Source organism: Mustela lutreola, chromosome X (genome assembly GCF_030435805.1).
Source record: "Mustela lutreola isolate mMusLut2 chromosome X, mMusLut2.pri, whole genome shotgun sequence".
Classification (NCBI taxonomy): domain Eukaryota; kingdom Metazoa; phylum Chordata; class Mammalia; order Carnivora; family Mustelidae; genus Mustela; species Mustela lutreola.
Genome location: NC_081308.1, coordinates 14536897 through 14558909, shown reverse-complemented (window position 1 = coordinate 14558909; position 22013 = coordinate 14536897). Strand labels below are relative to the sequence as shown.

At 38.8% G+C, this 22013-nt stretch overlaps 1 protein-coding gene across 4 annotated transcripts in view; it reads right to left on the bottom strand.

Annotated features, from left to right (window-relative positions):
- The window catches only part of CDKL5 (cyclin dependent kinase like 5), a 204616-nt gene that overhangs the window by 34914 nt on the left and 147689 nt on the right, over window positions 1-22013 (bottom strand). For all 4 annotated transcript variants that reach the window (XM_059156573.1, XM_059156575.1, XM_059156571.1 and 1 more), the window contains 5 exons: window positions 19619-19755; window positions 15781-15901; window positions 13353-13412; window positions 8997-9087; window positions 4552-4741 (listed from right to left, as the gene is read on the bottom strand). In XM_059156573.1, coding sequence (XP_059012556.1) covers window positions 4552-4741; window positions 8997-9087; window positions 13353-13412; window positions 15781-15901; window positions 19619-19755 — 599 coding nt within the window. The remainder of the gene's footprint in view (window positions 1-4551; window positions 4742-8996; window positions 9088-13352; window positions 13413-15780; window positions 15902-19618; window positions 19756-22013) is intronic.

Here is a 22013-nt window from a genome sequence, read left to right as displayed (position 1 = left end):
CGTGGATGGGAGGACTAGTTATGGAGGGAAATTCAAACAAATCACTGAAGTTGTGATTATGACATTATCTGCACACTGAGCTAGGGACAGCAGGAATTACAGCATATGGGTCAGACCTAAACCATGCAATTAAGCAACCCACAGTCTGGCTGAGACAGCAATCAGCACTGAAGTGTGCAGCCAAAAATTCTACTTGAAGCTCGGAGGAAGGAGAGACCAAGGTGGAGAAAAAGAGACTTGCAGCTGGAGAAAAAGAGACACAGATAATATTTGAACTAGGTTTTGAAAGGTAAGAAAAATGTGAGGACAGAGAAAAGTCAGACAGCACCCCAGACAGAGGAAGTAGAAGGAAAAACACGAACTTGACACAGACACACGGGCAATAATTTTAACTAATTAGAGAAGGAAGTGATGCTATACAAGGCATTTTAGCAATTCTTCTTATTTTAAAGATGAAGGTGATAATCAGAAAGTTCAAATAACTTATTCAAAGCAAGTTACATAATTAAAAAGCAGAACTAATATTTGCATCCAGGTCTATAATCCAAACCCACACTCTTTCTGAACCTAGGCACCGCTCTCAACGGAAGTTCTTTTGGATGTTGTTGGAGTATTAAATACCAGCCCAAAGAGAGACACCTGTCATGCTGTGATAAACAACTCTGTCTGCTACATTTTAATTAATATTTTGCTCATGAAGTCTATCTTATGTTACCAGATGTCCCTTTCTTTCTTCAGAAGTAACATTTCATTGATAAGAAAATTAATGCAGAGACTGAGAAAGTATTAAAAAAATTATGATAAAAAATGACCAAACTAAGTTAAAAAAATTAATTTATATGCTTTTGAATGAAATCTACCATTCTCATGTGATAATTCAGCATATAACCAAAACTCAAACATAGAAGTTTAAATTATATCCCAACAAGTAGTTTTTCTTTCTTAATCACTTGAACAATACAATACAACGAGAGTATGTCTTTAGCAAGCTCTTACTATGTGTCAGGCACTGGTCTGGGCATATTACAGAGAACAATTAACCTTCACAACATTTTCATAGCATTTTCTACACGAAGAAACCAAGGCACAAGAAACTTGCCAAAGTCATTCATGTAAGAAATAATGGAGCCAGGCTAAGAACCCCAGCAGTCTAACTCCAGAGTCTATACCCTAGACTATGGGACAACAATTGTTAACTTTTTCAAAATAAAGCATAACAAAAGAGCAACATCTTGTTGACTTTCCAATCTCTACACAACTGAATCAAAATGCCAGGAACAATGGACTAATCACCGGTGAGTCTGTAACTCACGGAAGTTCCAGTTCCCACACTCTACATGCTTAGCTATCTTTCGCAGATATTCTCCAACAAAATGATAAAGACATTCCCCTCAAATGATGTTAAACCTCCAAAAAGATTAATCTAGTTTAAAGACCACAAACACGTTCCGACTAAATTGTAAAAATATTAAAGTTTATAAAAATCAAAGTAACACGGAAGCAGCAATTTCTCTGAGGTTATTTATAAGCGGTGCTGTCATGTGCTACCCAGTGTTTTACAGATACTACTACTTAGTGAGGAGGTCTGTGAACAAAACGGACCATACACAAATGAGGGAAAGAGATTCTTCGTTTGGCCTATCTAACCCAAAGCTACTCATTCTTCATATCCACGACAAATTTCAAATCTTCTATAAATCTTCCTCTAATGAGTCCAGTCAACTATGATTTCTAACTTTCCAGAATATTTAACACTCTCATGGTCTCAGCCATACTAAGATGTGTGTTAGAAAACAGTGCAACACGGTAAAGAATGAGGCGTTTTATAATAAGTCATATTGCTTTCCGATTATTTCATGCACAAACGTCTTAATTCTTCGGCTAGTTTGTAAGTTATTAAGGTCAGGTACCATAACACATCTGTTTACACTCTCTTCAGGCATGGAGTCTCTTTAACCAGGCAAAGAACAGGCAGCCAGCAGACCAAGCCTGATGTTCCAGAAGTTACTGTTAAAATCCTGAGGTCAGGGGCGCCTGGGTGGCTCAGTGGGTTGAGCTGCTGCCTTCGGCTCAGGTCATGATCTCAGAGTCCTGGGATCGAGTCCCACATCGGGCTCTCTGCTCAGCAGGGAGCCTGCTTCCTCCTCTCTCTCTGCCTGCCTCTCTGCCTAACTTGTGATCTCTCTCTGTCAAATGAATAAATAAATCTTAAAAAAAAAAAAAAAAATCCTGAGGTCAAATATTCAATCATTCAGGGGCGCCTGGGTGGCTCAGTGGGTTAAGCCTCTGCCTTCGGTTCAGGTCATGATCTCAGGGTCCTGGGATCGAGCCCCACCTTGGGCTCTCTGCTCAGCAAGGAGTCTGCTTCCCCCCGCCCCCCTCTGCCTGCCTCTCTGCCTACTTAGGATCTCTGTCTGTCAAATAAATAAATAAAATCTTTAAAAAAAAAATTTCAATCACTCATTATTATTCAACCTGCTAGGCACCACTCTAGATGTGCTATGAATCTACTGGTGGACATGGTAGTTCATTTCCTCAAGGAATTCATCAGTTCAGTGAGATACGTATTTTTTTGAACACAGCTATTTAAAAGAGATGGCAATGAGCACTACTGGAACACGGAAGGGGGAGTCACCCACTCCCTGGAGGAATCCAGAAAGGCTTCCTGGAGGGAAAACACTTGACCTCAGTCTGGGAGAAAAGAGGAGGAAGAGCTTTCCACGAAGTAGAGCAAGTACTAGGAGCACCACAGAAATGAAAACACAGCACTGTAGGAGCAATATGTCAAGGAAATGGTGAGAAGTTCAGTATGTTGACAAGTAGGGGGCAATGGTGGGAATGAGTGGCAGATAAAGTTGGAGGGCTAAGAGCAGGGGTTCTTAATGTTATCTATCGCCTAAGGAGTTTAAATGTAAGCAATCCCATAGAGGTTTCCAAACACAAAGGAGATACAACTGAATGTGCAATCTGAAGGACAATTATTGCAAAGGCAATGTGAAAACACTAAAGTGAAGACAGAAAGTTTGGAGAGATGCGTTCAGGAGTGATCGTCAATAGTTCAGGTAAAATGGTGCTAAGGGTGAAGGAAGCATTAGAGAGAGAGAGAGAAGGGAGGTGCAGTTGAGCTTGAGTGCTGATGATATAAATTGGCTCAATCCATCATTCAAGTACTCACTGTGTTCCTAGCTAGATGTGCTGGACTCTCTTACAGATGAAAAATACGTATCTCACTGAACTGATGAATTCCTTGAGGAAATGAACTACCATGTCCACTGTTAGAAATAACAGTAGAAAAACAAGATTTCTGCCATCGGGGAGTTTATACTCTAGTAGGTGAGAACTCAACCATTAATAATTGACAAGTAAACAAATAAACAACACGACTACATACCAGGGGAAGTGCTGGATGGAAAAAAGGGGGGAAGGGTTATGGGAGACACTAGGAGGAGGGTGGGGGCAGTATGTTGGTGGCATCAGAGAAGGGGACATTCTTGGAGCTGAGATTTACAAAGTGAGAAGGGACCATACAACAGAAGCACCTCCCTGGGAGAAGGAACCACAAATCCCAAATCCATGAAGCTGGAAAAGTCCTAAAATGTTTTTAGAAGTCAAAGAAAAGCAAAGGCAAGTGTGGTGGGAGTTTGGAGAGAGAGGAGTGGGCACCATGTCGGGTGCTCATGTGTGAGGAGGGGATGGGCCTCAAAGTGGAATGAACGGAGGTCCAGAAAGTCAAAAGAAAAAATGAAGTGCTCAGCAAAACTCAAGAAAACATGGTTTGAGAATCATGCATTTAAGAGAAAGAAAGAAAATGGCAGTGAGCATATTTTAGTGTTCTCATAATGGTCACCAATTGGCATGTTAGCCCAGAGTAGTTGAAAACTAAAAAAGTAGCTTTGGGGGTAGATGGAAGCGAGAAGCAGCCTTTGTCTGCCTACTGTAATAGTTGCTTATCTCTCATCTGGGGAAAGTTTCTACCTTATGACCCTCTTTAAGCATATTCTCTGAAAACAAGTTTTGTACAAAGTTAGCAAGCCTAGAAAAGGCTGCCCAAGACAATATACTAGTTTGAAAAGAAGATCTGATGTTTCACTGTCAACAGACAAGAAATACATGCTAGAACACAACCTTTAAATCTAAAGAATGCAAGGATTCATATTCTCCCTCAAACCATTACAAATGTTTGTTCAAATAAGCAAGTCATTTATACATTTTCATAGCTTTTAGGGATGCTTAATATTTTAGACAAAGAAACATTCTGAGAGAACCAAAGTGTAGACTGTAATAATGCATATGCTAAAACAGGGTTTGCAAAATTGGAACTTATCAATTAGGAAAAACATTACCAGCTTAGACTTTCAAATTCAGAATATTTCTTAAAATTCACAAATTCTATATAAGATTCAAAAATAAAATACTATAATGGGGATTATAAGCATCGTATTGGGAAAGGGAAGAGTATTCAATGGACAGCTTAGCATTCCATTGTGCAATGAACAATGATTTAAATACTGCTGTATTGATTCCATTTGGAGTTTTAGTAAAGCTTCTTACCCGGAGCCCATGGAATCGAGGATTACTGTAGAAGAGCTTCATCTGTTCAGATGGAAGTGGTCCTAGCACCTTCTGAATAGTAAAAAGTTGGTCAATTTCGCTTTCTCCAGGAAATAAAGGTTGTCCATCGCTAAGCTCCCCAAGAATACAGCCCACTGACCACATATCGACAGACTTTCCATAAGGAGCTCTGAAAGGCAAAGGGAGAAATTGTCTTGGCAAATGAAGAAATACATTTTAATAATTTCCAAATTATTTTGAACAGATTCATAATTTAAAGCAATTCATATATTTAAGGAACTACAAATGAGGCTGAAAAAAAGGAATTATGGATATCCAGGAAAAAATTCAGAGCACAAGTAAATAAAACTATGCTAACAAAACCAACAGTTTAATAATAATTTAGTTAATAAACTAAGTTGGAATCTACTCATATCTGGGCATATCTTGAACATGAATGGCTTAATAAACCCTAATATAGTACACATGTCTGATGAGTTAACACTTCACTTGGAAAATAAAATGCTCCCAAGAAATGCATTTTCTAGGTAATTATCCTTTAGCTCTTAAAATGTCAAAAAGTTATACCTCATCCATTTTTTGAGATCAGTCTATTAAAATGTACTACTGACTCAACGTGTCTTCTTAAACAATAAACACTGAGTACTATTTAACTTCTGATTGCCCAGAATCACAATTTCTAATAACTAAGAGTGGGCTAAGCTTTATAGTATTATTTACCTAAAACTATTTGTACCCTTTGTATATGGAGCTTTATGATAACTATTTGCCTCAAAGCATCTTTTTTCCATTTCCTTAGGGGTTTATAGTTCTCCTCTAGGATCTAAGTTTAGCAGAGGGCTCTGTTATTAATAAATGGAGGCTATATGTGAAAACCCAAGTACTCCAAAAAAGCTTTATATGTATGCCCCAATATCTATACTCTTAAATCAAATTATATGTGGCAGACAAAGAAACCATATTTTATTTCGTTTCAAACACAAATAATCCAAATTTTAAGAAGGGAAAGCCATGAGTGCCTGGGTGGCTCAGTCGGTTGGGTATCTGACTCTTGCTTTTGGCTCAGGTTATGATCTCAAGGTTGTGGAATCGAGCCCAACATCAGGCTCCATATAACGGCATGGAGCCTGCTTACTCCCTCCCTGTGCCCCTTCCCCGGCTCATGCTGTCTTTCTTTCTCTAAAGAAATTTAAGGGCGCCTGGGTGGCTCAGTGGGTTAAGCCGCTGCCTTCGGCTCAGGTCATGATCTCAGGGTCCTGGGATCGAGTCCCACATCTGGCTCTCTGCTCAGCAGGGAGCCTGCTTCCTTCTCTCACTCTCTATCTGCCTGCCTCTCTGCCTACTTGTGATCTCTGTCAAATAAATAAAATCTTTAAAAAAAAAAAAAGAAACTAAAAAAAAAAAGTTAAAAGAAGGGTAAAACAAAATAAAGTATTTGAAAAAAACACAGGATGAAATTCTAGAATGTCATAATGATACAGCAGTAATACAAAACTTTTAACAGATACTCTAAAGCACTGTTAACACTATACAGAAATGTTTCTAGGACAATAAGTCATTACAAATGAAAGTCAGTATTTTCTTTATCTCATTTCATTCCCACAAATACCTAAAGGACCATCTTAGGAAACTTCATGTACATTTTCTTTCTGTAGCTTGTTGGGGAGGGAAGGATACTGATCTTTCTTTAATACATGTATAAAAGAAAAAACTTGTGCTAGATGGAGAAACTTACAAAAAATCTCTACATACCCAAATCACGCTATTTTTCTTCTGTCAACGGATATGAATAATTTATGCAGATGGAACTATTTTGAATGTCAAGGACAAAATTTTAAGAATGTACAAAAACGTAAAATCTTAATATTAACCAACTATCAACTGATTTCAATGGGATTTTTACACAAATAATATGGTTCTTCAACTAGTAGTTGACAATCATTTAATTAGAAATATATAATTTGGCCCCAATTAATTGGAGTCCTATCTATTTTTGGTAGCTCCCACACATCTCTAAACATAACTGCAGTTTTCTGACAGGTATTATTAGGCAGCAAATACTCTGAAGGTCTATAATAAGGTTGTCCTCAGAATGAACTCATTGGGGCTATCACATAGACAAAATCATATCATAAAAAGTCCTCTACCATACATGACTCCTTGGATGGTGTTCTAAGAATGATCTACTTCATATTCATTTCTTCTTTGGCAAATCTGTCCAGTAAACTCAAATTCCAAATCCCTCCCCAAAGAAAATGGATTACGCATCTTATTAAGTCCAGACAGAGGTACACAGAAAAAGAAACAAAGACAAACACAAAAGAAAATCAATCAAAAAACCAAGTTTAAAAATTTGCACAGGGCGCCTGGGTGGCTCAGTGGATTAAAGCCTCTGCCTTTGGCTCAGGTCATGATCCCAGGGTCCTGGAATCAAGCCCCACATTGGGCTCTCTGCTCAGCGGGGAGCCTGCTTCCTCCTTTCTCTGCCTGCCTCTCTGCCTTCTTGTGATCTCTGTCTGTCAAATAAATAAAAATACTTAAAAAAAAAATTTGCACAGAAATTCTAAAATCTATCCACACAAAGAGAAATAATAAAGTGACTAACCACCATTTGTTTCCCAAGATAAAGCAAGCTTTTGATTAAAAAAAAAAAAAATAGTAAAGCTTCCAGTAACTGGTATCAATAATTCTTATACACTCTATGTCAGCAATGAATCAAGAATTACAATCAGATGGTTAACAGACACTGGGAAATTATGAATATCAAAATAAACCCTCAGTGAGTAACTTACACATACTGTCATCATGATCTTCAACAACAACAAAAAAACCACAGAGGGGCGCCTGGGTGGCTCAGTGGGTTAAGCCTCTGCCTTCAGCTCAGGTCATGATCTCAGGGTCCTGGGATTGAGCCCCGCATTGTGCTCTCTGCTCAGCAGGGAGCCTGCTTCCCCCTCTCTCTCTGCCTGCTTCTCTGCCTACTTCCAATCTCTCTCTCTCTCTCTCCCTCTTGTCAAATAAATAAAATCTTAAAAAAAGAAAAACACACAGAGAAATTTGTACTCCTACTATATAAGTAGTATCTTTTAAAAATTAAATTTCTCAGGGTGCCTGGGTAGCTCAGTAGGTTCAGTGTCTTGACTCCTGATTTCAGCTCAGGCCATGATCTCAGGGTCATGGGATCAAGACTTGCGTGAAGCTCCACACTCTGTGCAGAGTCTACTTGAGATTCTCTCCCTCTCTCTTCCTCTGCTCCCTGCCCCCACTTGAGCTCTCTTTCTAAGATAAACAAATAAATAAATAAAACCTTTAAAACTTAAATTTCTCATGACCCCTATATATATGTCTCGCACACTAAAGAGATGAAACCTATAATAAGAGTACCAGTCATCATCACTACCATATCTCATTTTATTTGCAGAGTTTGCCTTCTTTCTTCATTCTTGGATGGTTCCCAAGAAGGAAATACAATGTATGGAAAATAAGAAAGTACTACAACTAAGGTAATACAGGATTATTCATATAACTATGTAATAGAGTTCAGGAGGATAGGATCCTTCTTAGGTTCTCAAGTTTCTAAAAAGAAAAGAAAAATCTTTTCAGTAAACCCTTTTCTGGGGTTAACAGATGAGTGAAAGCACTGAAAGTGGAAGGGTGGGCACACAGTGGACAGATGTGATATTGCGGAGAAAATCAACAATGCGGTGTGTTTGAGCAGCCATTTATCATCAAACGAGGTTTCTCTATTCATAAGAAAATTGGCAACTGCTTCAGTATTTATACCATGTTTCTGGCAAAGTGATTGGATATAAGAGACACCTGATAACTGCTTGTTGAATGAATGAATGATTGAATGAACCAACAGATAGGCCAGTCCTCCCAGAAAGAGATAGAGTTTATTTCTTCATCCCTTGAATCAGGGCTTGGCCATGTAACAGGTTTTGGCTAATGAGGCGAAAACCAGGGTAACAGAGGCTTGAAAACCACCTTTGCATTGAGGCTTGCCCAATTGCTGCAGGGAATTTTTCGGCTATCACATGAAGCCACTTGGACTTGCCCACTGGAGGATGAGTCTCCATGGAACAGAGATGGTCTGTCCCAGCCAAGGCCTCATAAACCAACCATCCTCCAAATGATCTACTGAGTGACTACAGCTACCTGAGTGATTCCCATTGAGACCAAGAGAAGAACAATCCAGCTGAACTTTAATTACTGACTCCCCTAAATCACTGGCATCCAGAATTGTGAGCAAATAAAATGGTGTTTGCTTTATACCATTAAGCTTTTGGGTGGCTTGTTATACTGCAAGAGGTTAACTGGTATTTAATTAACTAAAGTTCTTATCTTCCATAGATGATCCCAAACCTAATGACACATGATCAGCAGATATATAAATGTCATTTTATCTGGGGAAGGTAACTTACCCAAGTAAGAGTTCTGGGGACCGATACCACCTGGTTGCCACATATTCTGTATAATTAGCATTATTGCCTTCTGATAGGTTCCGAGCAAAACCTGAAATACAGAAAACCCCAAAGGTATAACTGTGAAAAAGAAGCAACAATATCATGCTGGCAAGGTATTTCAGTGCTAGTAATATTTTAAAGGAATATCAAAAGAACACAATGACTGGTACTGAATGGGCTATTTATTAATGGTCCTTTCATTATTTTAAAAATGTTAGTCCCGGGGCACCTGGGTGGCTCAGTGGGTTAAAGCCTCTGCCTTCGGCTCAGGTCATGATCCCAGGGTCCTGGGATCGAGCCCCACATCGGGCTTTCTGCTCTGCGGGGAGCCTGCTTCCTCCTCTCTCTCTGCCTGCCTCTCTGCCTACTTGTGATCTCTGTCAGATAAATAAAGAAAAAATCTTTAAAAAAAAAAAATAAAAATAAAAAATAAAAATGTTAGTCCATTCGTATATCAGTTAACATATAGTGTATTCACTAAAAAAACCCGTCTCCTCCTATATTACTTTTACAAGCATTCAGAGCATACTTTTAAGTCAGCTCTCTCGATAAATGCAAATCTTGGGAACAAAATGAAGTCCCTACAAGAGCCCAAGTCAAAGCTAAAATACCCTGTCACAGATGGCCATTATATTTTTTTCCCCCAAAGGATTTTTATTTATTTACTTGAGAGAAGGGAGGGGGGAATTACGGAGAGGGAGAAGCAGACTCCCCATTGAGCAGGGAGCCTGACAGGGAACTCGATCCCAGAATGCCGGGATCATGATCTGAGCCAAAGGCAAACACTCTGAGCCAGTCATTATATTCTGATATGTGGGATTTAACATTAGTATTTGTAGATCTACTGTTGCTGATCAGCTCTAGCCATTATATAGACAACTAATAGTTGGCAATAATGGAAACTAAGCAGGCCAAAATTATTTTCATCTCCTAATGTGACAGAGAAGCATATTAGGGGTACCTTAATTACTTACTCTATCGATAACTATTTTCCCTCTAAACCCTTTCAAAAGATTTTGGGGCCAAAAAGTAAGCCAGCAGGTAAGCTAATTAGCCACCTAACACACCAAAAGCATTATGGACAGTCAGAGAGAACCAGAACATTAAAATGAGGGGTAAAACATTAGAGTAAAAAATTGGAAGAAATATTCCTATTTTCAAATGGGATTCTTCAAGATAGACAAAGGAGCCCAGTGTTATAGAGGGAAAGCAGTTGAGACATGATCACTGGGGACGCATAGGGTACAAAGAACCACATGCAATGCAGCCATGTGAAATTTCCTTACCACTTCAAATTGTCTTTCCTTTAAAAAATGATGCTGGGGGTGCCTGGGTGGCTCAGCTGGTTAAGTTTCTGACTCTTGATTCTGGCTCAGGCCATGATCTCAGGGTCCTGGGGTCAAGCCCTGAGTCTGGCTCCGTGCCCAGAGGGAAGTCTGCCTGAGAATTCTCTTTCCCTCTCCTTTTGCCCACCCCCCACTCTCTTTCTCTCCGCCCCCCCCTCAAATAAATAAATAATTCTTTAAAAACTAAAACTAAAAATAGAAAAGAAAAGAAATGATGCCCCATCAGGAATACCTTCCACTATTATTAACCATTCTATAGGCATCACATTTGTATTTACAATTTGTTTACAAATTTCAGTAATTTGGGGGTTTAAGTAGATCATCAACCCATAGAATCATGGATACATAGTAAAGGAAGCATGAGGTGCACAGAATCTCAGTACTTGATGGTAGTCACAATTATGGATAGGAAGCAAGAAATAGACCCAGAAATATTCCTGAAAATCATAATACTAAGAAAGTGCTAAAAATGTCAAGGTCAAGATCTTTTAAACAGCTGTATTTGGATATTTCTTTCTTATTCTTCTAAGCACTTCATAAGATGTTTAAAATACAGCAGGACTTGCAAAGAAGACATCCAAATGGCCGACAGACACATGAAAAAGTGCTCAACATCACTCGGCATCAGGGAAATACAAATCAAAACCACAGTGAGATATCACCTCACACCAGGCAGAATTGCTAAAATTAACCAGTCAGGAAACGAATGACAGGTGTTGGTGAGGATGCGGAAAAAGGGGACCCCTCCTACACTGCTGGTGGGAATGAAAGCTGGTGCAGCCACTCTGGAAAATAGCATGGAGGTTCCTCAAAAAGTTGAAAATAGAGCTACCCTATGACCCAGCAATCGCACTACTGGGTATTTACCCTAAAGATAAAAATGTAGAGATCTGGGGGCACCTGGGTGGCTCAGTGGGTTAAAGCCTCTGCCTTCGGCTCGTCCTGGGATCGAGCCCCACATCGGGCTTTCTGTTCAGTGGGGAGCCTGCTTCCCTCCTCTCTCTGCCTATTTGTGATTTCTGTCAAATAAATAAATAAATTCTTTAAAAAAAAAAAAAAAGTAGTGATCTGAAAGGGCAGGTGCAGCCCAATGTTTATAGCAGCAATATCCACAATAGCCGAACTATGGAAAGAACCTAGATGTCCATCAACAGATGAATGGATAAAGAAGATGTGGTCTATATATATATATATACAATGGAATAATATGCAACCATCCAAAAAACAAAAACAAAAAAACAACATCTTGCCATTTTGCAACAATGTGGATAGAACTACAGGGTATTATGCTGAGTGAAATAAGTCAATCAGAGAAAGACAATTCTCATATGATCTCTCTGATATGAGGAATTTGAGAGACAGAGCAGGGGTTCGTGGGGGAAGGGAAGGAAAAATGAAACAAGATGGGACTGGGGAGGGAGACAAATCAAAAGAGACTCTTAATCTCAGGAAAGAAACTGAGGGTTGCTGGCGGGGAGGGCGGGTAGGAGGGATGAGGTGCTGGGCGATGGACACTGGGGAAGGTATGTGCTATGGTGAGTCCCGTGAATTGTGTAAGACTGATGATTCACAGACCTGTGAAACAATAATACATTATATGTTAGAAAGAAAGAAAGAAAGAAAGAAAGAAGGACTCTTCTTTGTAATATTCCCTATAAATAGTATAAAACAATTTAAGTCCTACAAAACGTTTTTTCTCAGGCAAGCAGGTTCATAATATTCAAATTCTTTGCAAACACTGAGTGAAAACAGTTACACTTGCTTCTAATAGCCACACTGGAGAAAAGTGGTCCTTCACACAGTACGTTCTTAGAAGGCTTCTATTTCTCATTTGTTCAATCCACCTCCGAGGTACTAATCTAACTCTTGCTTATGAAAGGAGATGAATTTTCACTTATATGTAGGAGTTTACATTATACTTACGATTATACTTGAATATATGAAAAATAACATTCAGTCAAGTTGTTATTTTTTCAGCATACAGATTAGACAAAAGATTTAAGTGACTCAGAACTTAAGCACCCTAACCTATAGTCTTAAAACTTTCCTGAATTATTTCAACTTTAATTTTTAATAGCATTTAATACAGTTTTATATGTATGGAAATGAATGCACAATTTTCTACTAGGAGAGTACAATTCAAAAGCTTCCTTATAGGGGCACCTGAGTGGCTCAGTGGGTTAAAGCCTCTGCCTTCGGCTCAGGTCATGATCCTACCGCCTTAAGATCGAGCCTTAGGATCGAGCCCGGCATCAGGCTCTCTGCTCAGCAGGGAGCCTGCATTTCCCCCCACCCATTTGCCTGCCTCTCTGCCTACTTGTGATCTCTGCCTGTCAAACAAATAAATAATCCTTAAAAAAAAAAGGCTTCCTTATACACTCAACCAGGAGATGGAATATTAAACATTAATTACTAATCTCATTCATTGAACATTTAAAGGGAATAAATGGAACTGCTCTAAAAAGTCTTTGATGTTTATAGGTATGTAACCATTGCACATGCATGACACATATGTATTTACCTATGCATATTGTTAGTTAATGATCATACCTAAAATAATTTCTATCAATGTTTAAAATACCTCAAAAATATTCTTTTATTGTACCCAAAACAGAAGGCATAGTAGTGTTTCATAGAAAACTGGTTTTTTGGAATCATTAAGTACTGGGTTTATGAATATATACACATGCATCTATTTGCTTTGCGTTCTCATTAAACAAATACTGCATTATGAATTTTTAAAAAGAGTAGACAATACTATGCAAAGAGTGTACAGTAGTCACCTAACCATCCATTTTCAACACATGACCCAACAGAATATTCCTCTGCTAACTGAAGTCAAAACATAAAAAACAAAACAAAACAAAACAAAACAAAAAACCCAAACCTTTTAATAAGCCTTTAAAAGCTACCTATGTGTTATATTAAATTAATTCTACTTACAGGACTCAATTTCTTTTTAACTTACCAAAATCACACAGTTTCAAAACATCATTGTGGCTGATTAAGAGATTTTCTGGCTTTATATCTGAAGTATAAAGATGAAAAATCAATTATTAAAAAATGTTCCATGGACTGCTGATTGACACTATTGGATCACTATAACAGCATCTTTTTGTTTTTTTTTTTAAGATTTTATTTATTTATTTGACAGACAGAGATCACAAGTAGGCAGAGAAGCAGGCAGAGAGAGAGGAGGAAGAAAGCTCCCTGCTGAGCAGAGAGCCTGATGCGGGACTCGATCCCAGGACCTTGGGATCATGACCTGAGCTGAAGGCAGAGGCTTTAACCCACTGAGCCACCCAGGCGCCCCTCTATAATGGCATCTAGTTAGAAATATCCAGAGTAGGGGCGCCTGGGTGGCTCAGTGGGTTAAGCCTCTGTCTTCAGCTCAGGTCATGATCTCAGGGTCCTGGGATTGAGCCCTGCGTTGGGCTCTCTGCTCAGTAGGGAGCCTGCTTCCCGCCCCCCTCTGCCTGCCTCTCTGCCTACCTGTGATCTCTCCTGTGCATTAAATAAATAAATAAAATCTTAAAAAAAGAAAGAAAGAAATATCCAGAGTAATATGAATAGAAACCTGTGACAGGGAAAAGCAGGGTAACACATTTTTTGCTGATTCATGAAAGTTTCAACTAATTTTTTTTGAGAAACATGAAGACCCACAATGTAAAAAATATTTTTCCCTTTAAATTGTAAAGGTATTAATGTGATCTCGGAAAGGAATTTAAGAATCACTGAATCTAGGTCACCACATTTCAAGGAACTATTCTACTTTATAAAGTACTAGTAACAGAAGTTGGAGATAGAATATAAAATTTTCAGAGATAGAATATTTAAAAAATGTTCACACCTACAAGATACCTTAAAAACATATATAAGTACCTAGTATTATATTTACTAGAGGAAAAACTACATAAAAATTAGAATTTGTTGTGATTTTCTATATAATGCCTATATTTACACATCTCTAGCTTTTCTGTGTGGTTCATAATTATAAATGTGTAATGCCGAAGTTATACTGGATGAGTCAAGACAAGATTTCTCATTTTTTCCATGGATCTTCAGAAGATGTAGTGGGAGCTGAGTAGAAATATACAGAAAATGCTATTTAATTCCTGCTTTGGGAGGCATCTCACAATCCTATTTTTAGAGTACCTATCATCTGTATCAGATGGCAGAGGTAAAAATGGAAAAGGGGAAGACAGGAGGAAAATCTGAAGATTTCAGAATCATGGTTTCTACTGCTAATTCATAATCATTGATTTATTACCATATACTTAACCAAATCACAGCAACACTATAGAAATGCAGCTAAATCAGTTCTGTATTAATAGCTTCATATTGTGGTACAGACTGTTATTAATATCATTACTCTAGACACTAGCCATGTAGTTGACTTGGAGATCTCTCTATACCACCAACAACCTGGATAAGGTAAGTGATACGAAAGTCAAATCCAAAAAATATATAAAATGTCTTTTTCTAGATATACTAGGAGCTGGTATTTTTCACATGACCTTTAAGCTATTCTTAAAGTGAGACTATTTTTAAAGTGATATGTTTGAGTGTCTGTATAGGTAAATTAAAATGAGGTATTCATTTATCTGGTAATTCAAACACAAGAAGTAGATACTGTAACATTTTCTGATAAACATCTTCTGGCTCCATTATTTTATCAGTATGTATCCCATTACTGAAACTCTGGGATTCAAGAGAGCTTATCAGGAGAAGATAAATAGTGTAGAAGCAAAAACCATGCTGAGAAAGTAATTTCCCCTTTAGTACTATAAACCACCCACCACACAGCAATAAAGGACAAAATATTAACAGTTTATGGAAGCACACGCATGACATTTATGCAAGGTTGATCATGCCTACAACTCACAACGGGCTCTTCTCACTAATGGGTAGGGAAATTCAGGAACTTAATTCAGGAACTGGTTGGTTTAAGAGGGAATGGGAGGTGACTGTCAATGGGGGTCAGTGACCACCTTTAAAGCCTTATTCTAGGTGGTTTCACATTTTCTGGTCTACCAGCAGGACCAAAAGGCAACAGAGAACATCCCTTTGCTCTTTTTACCCAAGGTAAGCTTCAAAGTTCCTATTTGCTGAGTTCTTTATATCCCTAGGCATTTCTAAAGTTGAGAATAGACCTGGTTATACAAACAGAGATATCACCATAATATCCAAATAAACTTGCAATCCATCCTTTTGGTGATACAAAAGGAGACTCAGAAGGTGAACAATGTCTCATATCCTGTACTTTCAAAATGTATTTAATTTAAGTGGAATGTCAGTGCTCATAGAAGTACTCTTAAAACAGTAATATGTAAAATATTTCAATGTTAACTCTGAGGTTTTCTTAATATTTTTCATTCCAAAAATTGCATACTTACCTCTATGGACAATATCATTCTTATGGCACCAGTGAATAGCTTTGATTAACTGATAGATATAACTTTTAACTTTTTCAGGTGGAACTCCATTTGGCATTTCTTCCAGCAATTCAAGCATATTCTAAAAATTAAGTAGGGAATCATTAATCTCTACAAATTAGGTAGACCCATAAATCATGTATTAACAATTTTAAAAAGCATCTTTAGGGGCGCCTGGGTGGCTCAGTCGGTTAGGCATCTGCCTTCGGCTCAGGTCATGATCCGAGGTCCTGGTGGAGCCCCACCCACATTGGGCTCCTGGCTCGGTGGGAAGCCTGCTTCTCCCTCTCCCACTCCACCTGCTTATGCACCCTTGCTCGCTTGTTCTCTCTCTTTCTCTCTCATGAATGAATAGAATCTTAGCTAGATAGACAGACAGACGGACAGATAAGCAAGCATCTTGGATGAAAATTCACCCAATACATGCAAGCATTTTCAACAACTGTTTTGCTTTCCACCTACTATCTTTTTCATGCAGAAGCAGAATACTGTATTAAATCAAAGTTCTCTTTTAAGAGAAATTCCATTTTTACTACACCCCAGTGCTTCCCCAAATAATAACCCTGGCACTTTCCATTCTCCGTAAAACCTTTCAGGCATCACTTTAAAATAACTTCAAGGGAAAAGCAATACAAAGTAGAGATAAAATGCTGTAATGTAAAATGGAGGGGGGAAACAGTCATTTAAACACAGCCTCCTATGTACGTTTACTAGAACCTTGCAATAAAAATCAGGCCTTGAAAATATTTCTGGAATACCTGGAAAATATTCTTAAAAGAAAATGCTCCCTAAGATTAGGAGAGATCCATGCAATCAGTACAAAAATTAAGACAGGCCAGAAAATCTTGCTGAAATAAACATTGACAGACTCCCAACAAATCAAGTTCTGAAACTCTTAGTCTGGAGTCTAAAATTCATGTAAAATTTTTTTATTAAGCAGAAAATCCACTTAACCAGTCTCCACTGAATTTCCAGATTAACCACACATTTCCCATTGCCTCTGTAAGGTCAATACTTAGGTCCACAGCATGATTAGAGTTCATTTTTTGTAGACGACAATCTAGGAAAGCAGGTACAAAGTATGATCTGTGGATCTCTTAGGGGTGGTTACCAGATCTTGCAGAAGGCCCATAAAGTTAAAACTATATTCATAGCAACACTCAGCTCGTTGGCTCTTTCACTGTGTTTGTATTTACACCGATGACTCAAAGCAAGGATGGGTGAACTGGGGGCACCTTAAATCAATGCTACACACTCGCAGTTTAAAAAAAATAAAAAGACGAAACGCCAGTTTTAGTTAAGGATATCTTTTTTTGATGAAGCAGTAAAATTATTGCTTGTATTAAATTTCAACTTTTGAGCAGGTGTCTTTTTAGGAATCTACACGGTAAAATGAAGAATACACATGAAGCACTTCTGTTACATAACAAAGCAAGATGGTTGTCTTGAAGAAAATCACTTGCGTGATTGAGCTGCAAGCTCAACTAGCTGCTTGTTTCTGGCAGAACACCGTTTCTTACTTGAAAGAATGACCCACAATCAAATTCATGTTAACATGTAATGGGATTATTATTGTTATTCCTAAATGAATCAATAATTTATTTTTTAAAAATAAATAGTTACCATATAGTTACCATACCAGGTACCACCTACCTTCGTATTTATATGTGAGGAAGAAGGAAATATCTATTTGTTTAAGCCACTGTCATCCTGTATCTCTAACAACCCCCTACCCTTTGAGAGCATCACTTTCCTGCCCTCTTGAGACTCTGTTAATCGTTAGGCACTGCCGCTGATGGGAGGTCACCTTCCACTGAAAAACCACAGGGTCAGGGCAAGAACCCAGGCCTAGAGGGACACATATGGGAGCTCTGGGAGCAGCCCTGCCACTTAACAGCAAAGAGAGCTCAGACATAGAAACTGGTACACAGAGGTAATTTCCCCATTTGTTCATATTAAATTGTTATTAATCGTGAACTACCACCATGAGCAGAACAGAAATTTTAAAAAGACAAACTGAAATAGATCTGTCAGAATTTCATTATGTGGCAGTGGAAACTGCAAACTGCACAATTATTTCTTGACAACTAAAATATAATATAAAGAGTTTCTGATTTTTACAACAGTCCTTTTTTATAACTTTTTGAGAAGTATTAAATTTCAGTTTAATTTTGGTGGGGGAAGGTCCCTTAGGAAAATACCTAAATTGACAAAGGAAAAGAAACCTTAAGGGGCGCCTGGGTAGCTCAGTTGCTTAAGCATCTGACTCTTGATTTCGGCTCAGGTCATGGTCTCAGGGTTGTAGGATCGAGCCCCATGTCAGGCACCACGCTATGAGTGCAGCCTCTCTCTCTCTCTCCCTCTTCCCCTCCCCACCCCATCAAAAAAATAAAGATCTGTCCTCACTTAAAAAAAAGAAAAAGAAAAAGAAACCTTTAAGCAGATTTTGGAAAAGATACATAAAACAGTGTTTTAAAATGACAGAGAAAACTTATAATACTCTTCAAGTTTTGCTTGAAATGAAGTTACTATGTCCATTTACTTTCATTAGAAAAATAATTTATAAAGGCTGAATTAAGTCAAAAGCCACATTCCTAGTCCATCGTCTTAGCAACATTGCTTTCTATTTTGTAATGGTGATGGTGGTGGTGACACGGTCATTTATGGCACAGAAAGCAGCTGGTAAACATAAGTCTCTCCAGTCTTCACCTTCTTCAGAAAGCCTCATTTTATAATTTAGAAATTTCTCATTTTATCATGCAGATTCCTAAAAAGACATGTACTCCAGAAGTGAAATTTAATAAAAGTAATAATTTTTACTGTTGTTTTGGTAACAGGAAATCTGGAGCCACATACTCATTCATCAAGGAAACCTCTAAAAGGTCCACCTGGCTCAGTTTATTTTACTCTTGTTAAGGTAATTATTTCAGTTTTGGACAATAACCAAACACTGTAGGGCTGCTGCTCTCAAAGAAATTTAAAGACATACGTATTGATTACTGCAGCGTACACTTGCCCCTGGGCCACATATCACTGAAGTGGTCACTAATAGTTACCAATTTAAAAAAATGTAAAGCAAGTATGCTAACAACCGAAGTGTATGTACTTTTCTACTTTTCTCCCATGCTTCCAATTCCTTAGATGCGGCCGCATCTACCTCCTCATGCCTCACCTTATGCCTCCTGGCACATCTCTTTCCCTTAAAGCCAAAGCACAGGCAATTCACAAAAGGCTGCTCCATGAGCCCACTCATTCGCCACTCTAGGTCGGATTTAGGCAGTCATCCTATGCTGGCAGGCTGCTTTCCACACCTCTGTCATCCTATGTCATCACTGTCAATTTACTTGTCTCTCTCTCAGAGGCCTTGCCTAGGTTTAACTTAAATGAACCAAGTCTAAAAATTACTTGTTGAACATAGATTCTAAAACATCAGAAGCCAAATTAATTCACTGTTGAAATGTAAGATGATCTCTGTAGAGTTAAATTACACAAAATACTTCAATACATTTCAGGGCTTCTAATGATTATGGATAATAATTTCATTTTTAAAATACCAAGAGTTTGAGTACATTGACAAATCACACTAGATAATAATACTTCTTTGAAAACTGCCAGAAACAACCCTAAATAAAAAAATCAGGCAGGGGCGCGTGGCTGGCTCAGTTGGTAGGGCATGCAACTCTTGATCTCAGGGACATGAGTTCAAGCCACATGCTGGGTGTAGAGATTATTTTAAAAAAATAAAATAAAAGTTAAAAAAAAATCAGGCAAATCTCCTCACTATCAATTAGTGACTTACTTTTTCAACATACTCAAACACCAAGTACAATTTCCCCCTCCGACGAAAGGCTTCCTTCAGCTCCACGATGTTTTCCTGCTTGAGAGTACGAAGCATTTTAAGCTCTCGTAAAGTCGTTTCCTTGACTTCTTCATTTTCTAGAATGTAAACAATGGTGAATAGAGTAAAATTAAAGCTTTCAAGCTACTGTTCAAAAATTCTAAAGTGAAAACATACCAATTTCCCTTTCCACTTGGAGTACTTCTGCATAAGGAGTTCAAGGATGGAAGATTAAATACCACATTTTCTTGTTGAAAGGATCAAGAATTAGCATCTTACAGAAGAAAAGGCTTACTTGACCAGCATGCACATAATTTTCTGCTTGTGTTTTCTTATACTCCCTTTTGCAAAGTAATGTACAAACACATACCGACAGATACGACGTATAAATCCACTGTCCTTTTCATTCTAACACTACGCACTGAGAAAGAAGGAGTTTAAGAGGGTAAGAAGGAATCAGCTGTATCAGTGTGCAGAGGAGCCTCTATGCAGCATCTGTTGCAGCTGATGTTTTTAACTTTGGCCTGTAGTTTTGGCTTAAAAGAACATTTTATCGTTCAGGCTGCATGCAAGTCACCTCAGTGAGCAGAGGTCACATACCAGGCACCCACAGTGCAGCTCACAGTCAAGTTGCAGGGATTTCTAAGAGTGTCTGATCTCTCTGAATAGCAGCTGCTATAGGTTCCTGCTGTCTTCCTGTGACATGTCCATCTGCCCATCCCAGATGGTGTAGCTGTACTGGGATGCAGAACTTACGCTGAACCAATACAGCCTCCCATATCGTCAACTTCACCCATGATAGCCCCCACAGGCATGGAGAAGGACGGAAACCACATGAACTCTAATGGACGAATTGGCAGGGGAGAAGGATTAAAATAAGAGTTTTTACCATACCTTCAGATTTAGCCTAGAAGTTCTAACTACCATGTTCACATATACACATATAGGTGTGCATACACACAAGACGACAGGTTCATAATCCTTTATCTCCAACTTCAAAAATCAGTCTAAAAACTGAACACTTCTTCCAAGTTTATGGCAAGTCTCCTCAGAAGTAAAACCTGAACTGACACGAGACCACTTATATTCTTTGTTTATCCCACTCAGTATGTGGGATATGTTTATTTATTTATTTTTTTCCCCCCAAAGATTTTATTTATTTATTTATTTATTTATTTGACAGACAGACATCACAAGTAGGCAGAGAGGCAGGCAGAGAGAGGAGGAAGCAGGCTCCCTGCTGAGCAGAGAGCCTAATGCAGGGCTCGATCCCAGAACCGAGATCATGACCTGAGCCAAAGGCAGAGGCTTAACCCAGTGAGCCACCCAGGTGCCCCCTGGGATATGTTTATTTTATGTAAAGTATGTTTACTTTAGAAAAAGTACCTGATTACAAGGTGCTAAAGTAGCATGCAGTATTTGCATTCTAAATCCCCAAAGTTATAAATTCTATAACACATTTGTCCCCAAGGTTTGGGGTCATAGTCAAAATCCTAGCTTGAGAGTCTAAGTTTTGTGAGTCTCAGGTTCAGTCATATCTAACCGCCCTCAGGTTCAGGGAAGAAGAAAATGGAGTTTGGGGATGAAAGTGAGAAAGATGAAAATGTCTTCTAGAGACAAATGCTTCCTAAGCAAGATACACAAGAGAAAAGGGGCTGAATCTTCCCTCCAAATGAGGGAGAGAAGATTCTCAATCAGGAGCCAGGAGTACTTTTCAGATTATTTTCTATCCCAGCCCATTTCTCAGCCTCCGTTCAAACTGAGTTTCAAGAATAAAGAGATAGTAATAAAAACAGGGGCTTTGTAGCACCAGAGTATCTGTAATAAACAGGGAACATAAAGTCAACACTCCTTTGAGAACGGTTACACAAGTGAAATATCCCCCTTATTTCAGCAAAAACAACGGCTGGGGAATGCTGGAGCAGAGATTAGAAAAGGACAGAGAAAGATATTGCCTATCAGAAAGCAAGAACTAGCAGTACCAAGGCCAGCAGTGGCATAAGCAGTGAGCCAGTCCAGTCCACACCAGGGGGGAGGGGGGTTAACGGGGAACTGAGGACTCATAGCCGCCCTCCCCCTGCCCAGTCACGGGAAAAGAACGTGACACAGTGGGGGCCACCTGGCAATAGGGGGAATGTATGAGTTGTGATCAGGGATTTCCCAAAGTGGCTTAGAGGACTGTGGTGGGACAGAGGTCCAGCTGTTTTGCAAACTGGGGCTAAGCCAGGGACATGGTGTTCTGTGACTTTTAGAACTGCTAAAACGTAGGGAACACTAAAAAGCCTTTTGTGCTATGAGGTAGGTTCACCTGCTTCTCCGCTACCCCATCCGGTTTACTTTCAAGACTAGGGTAATC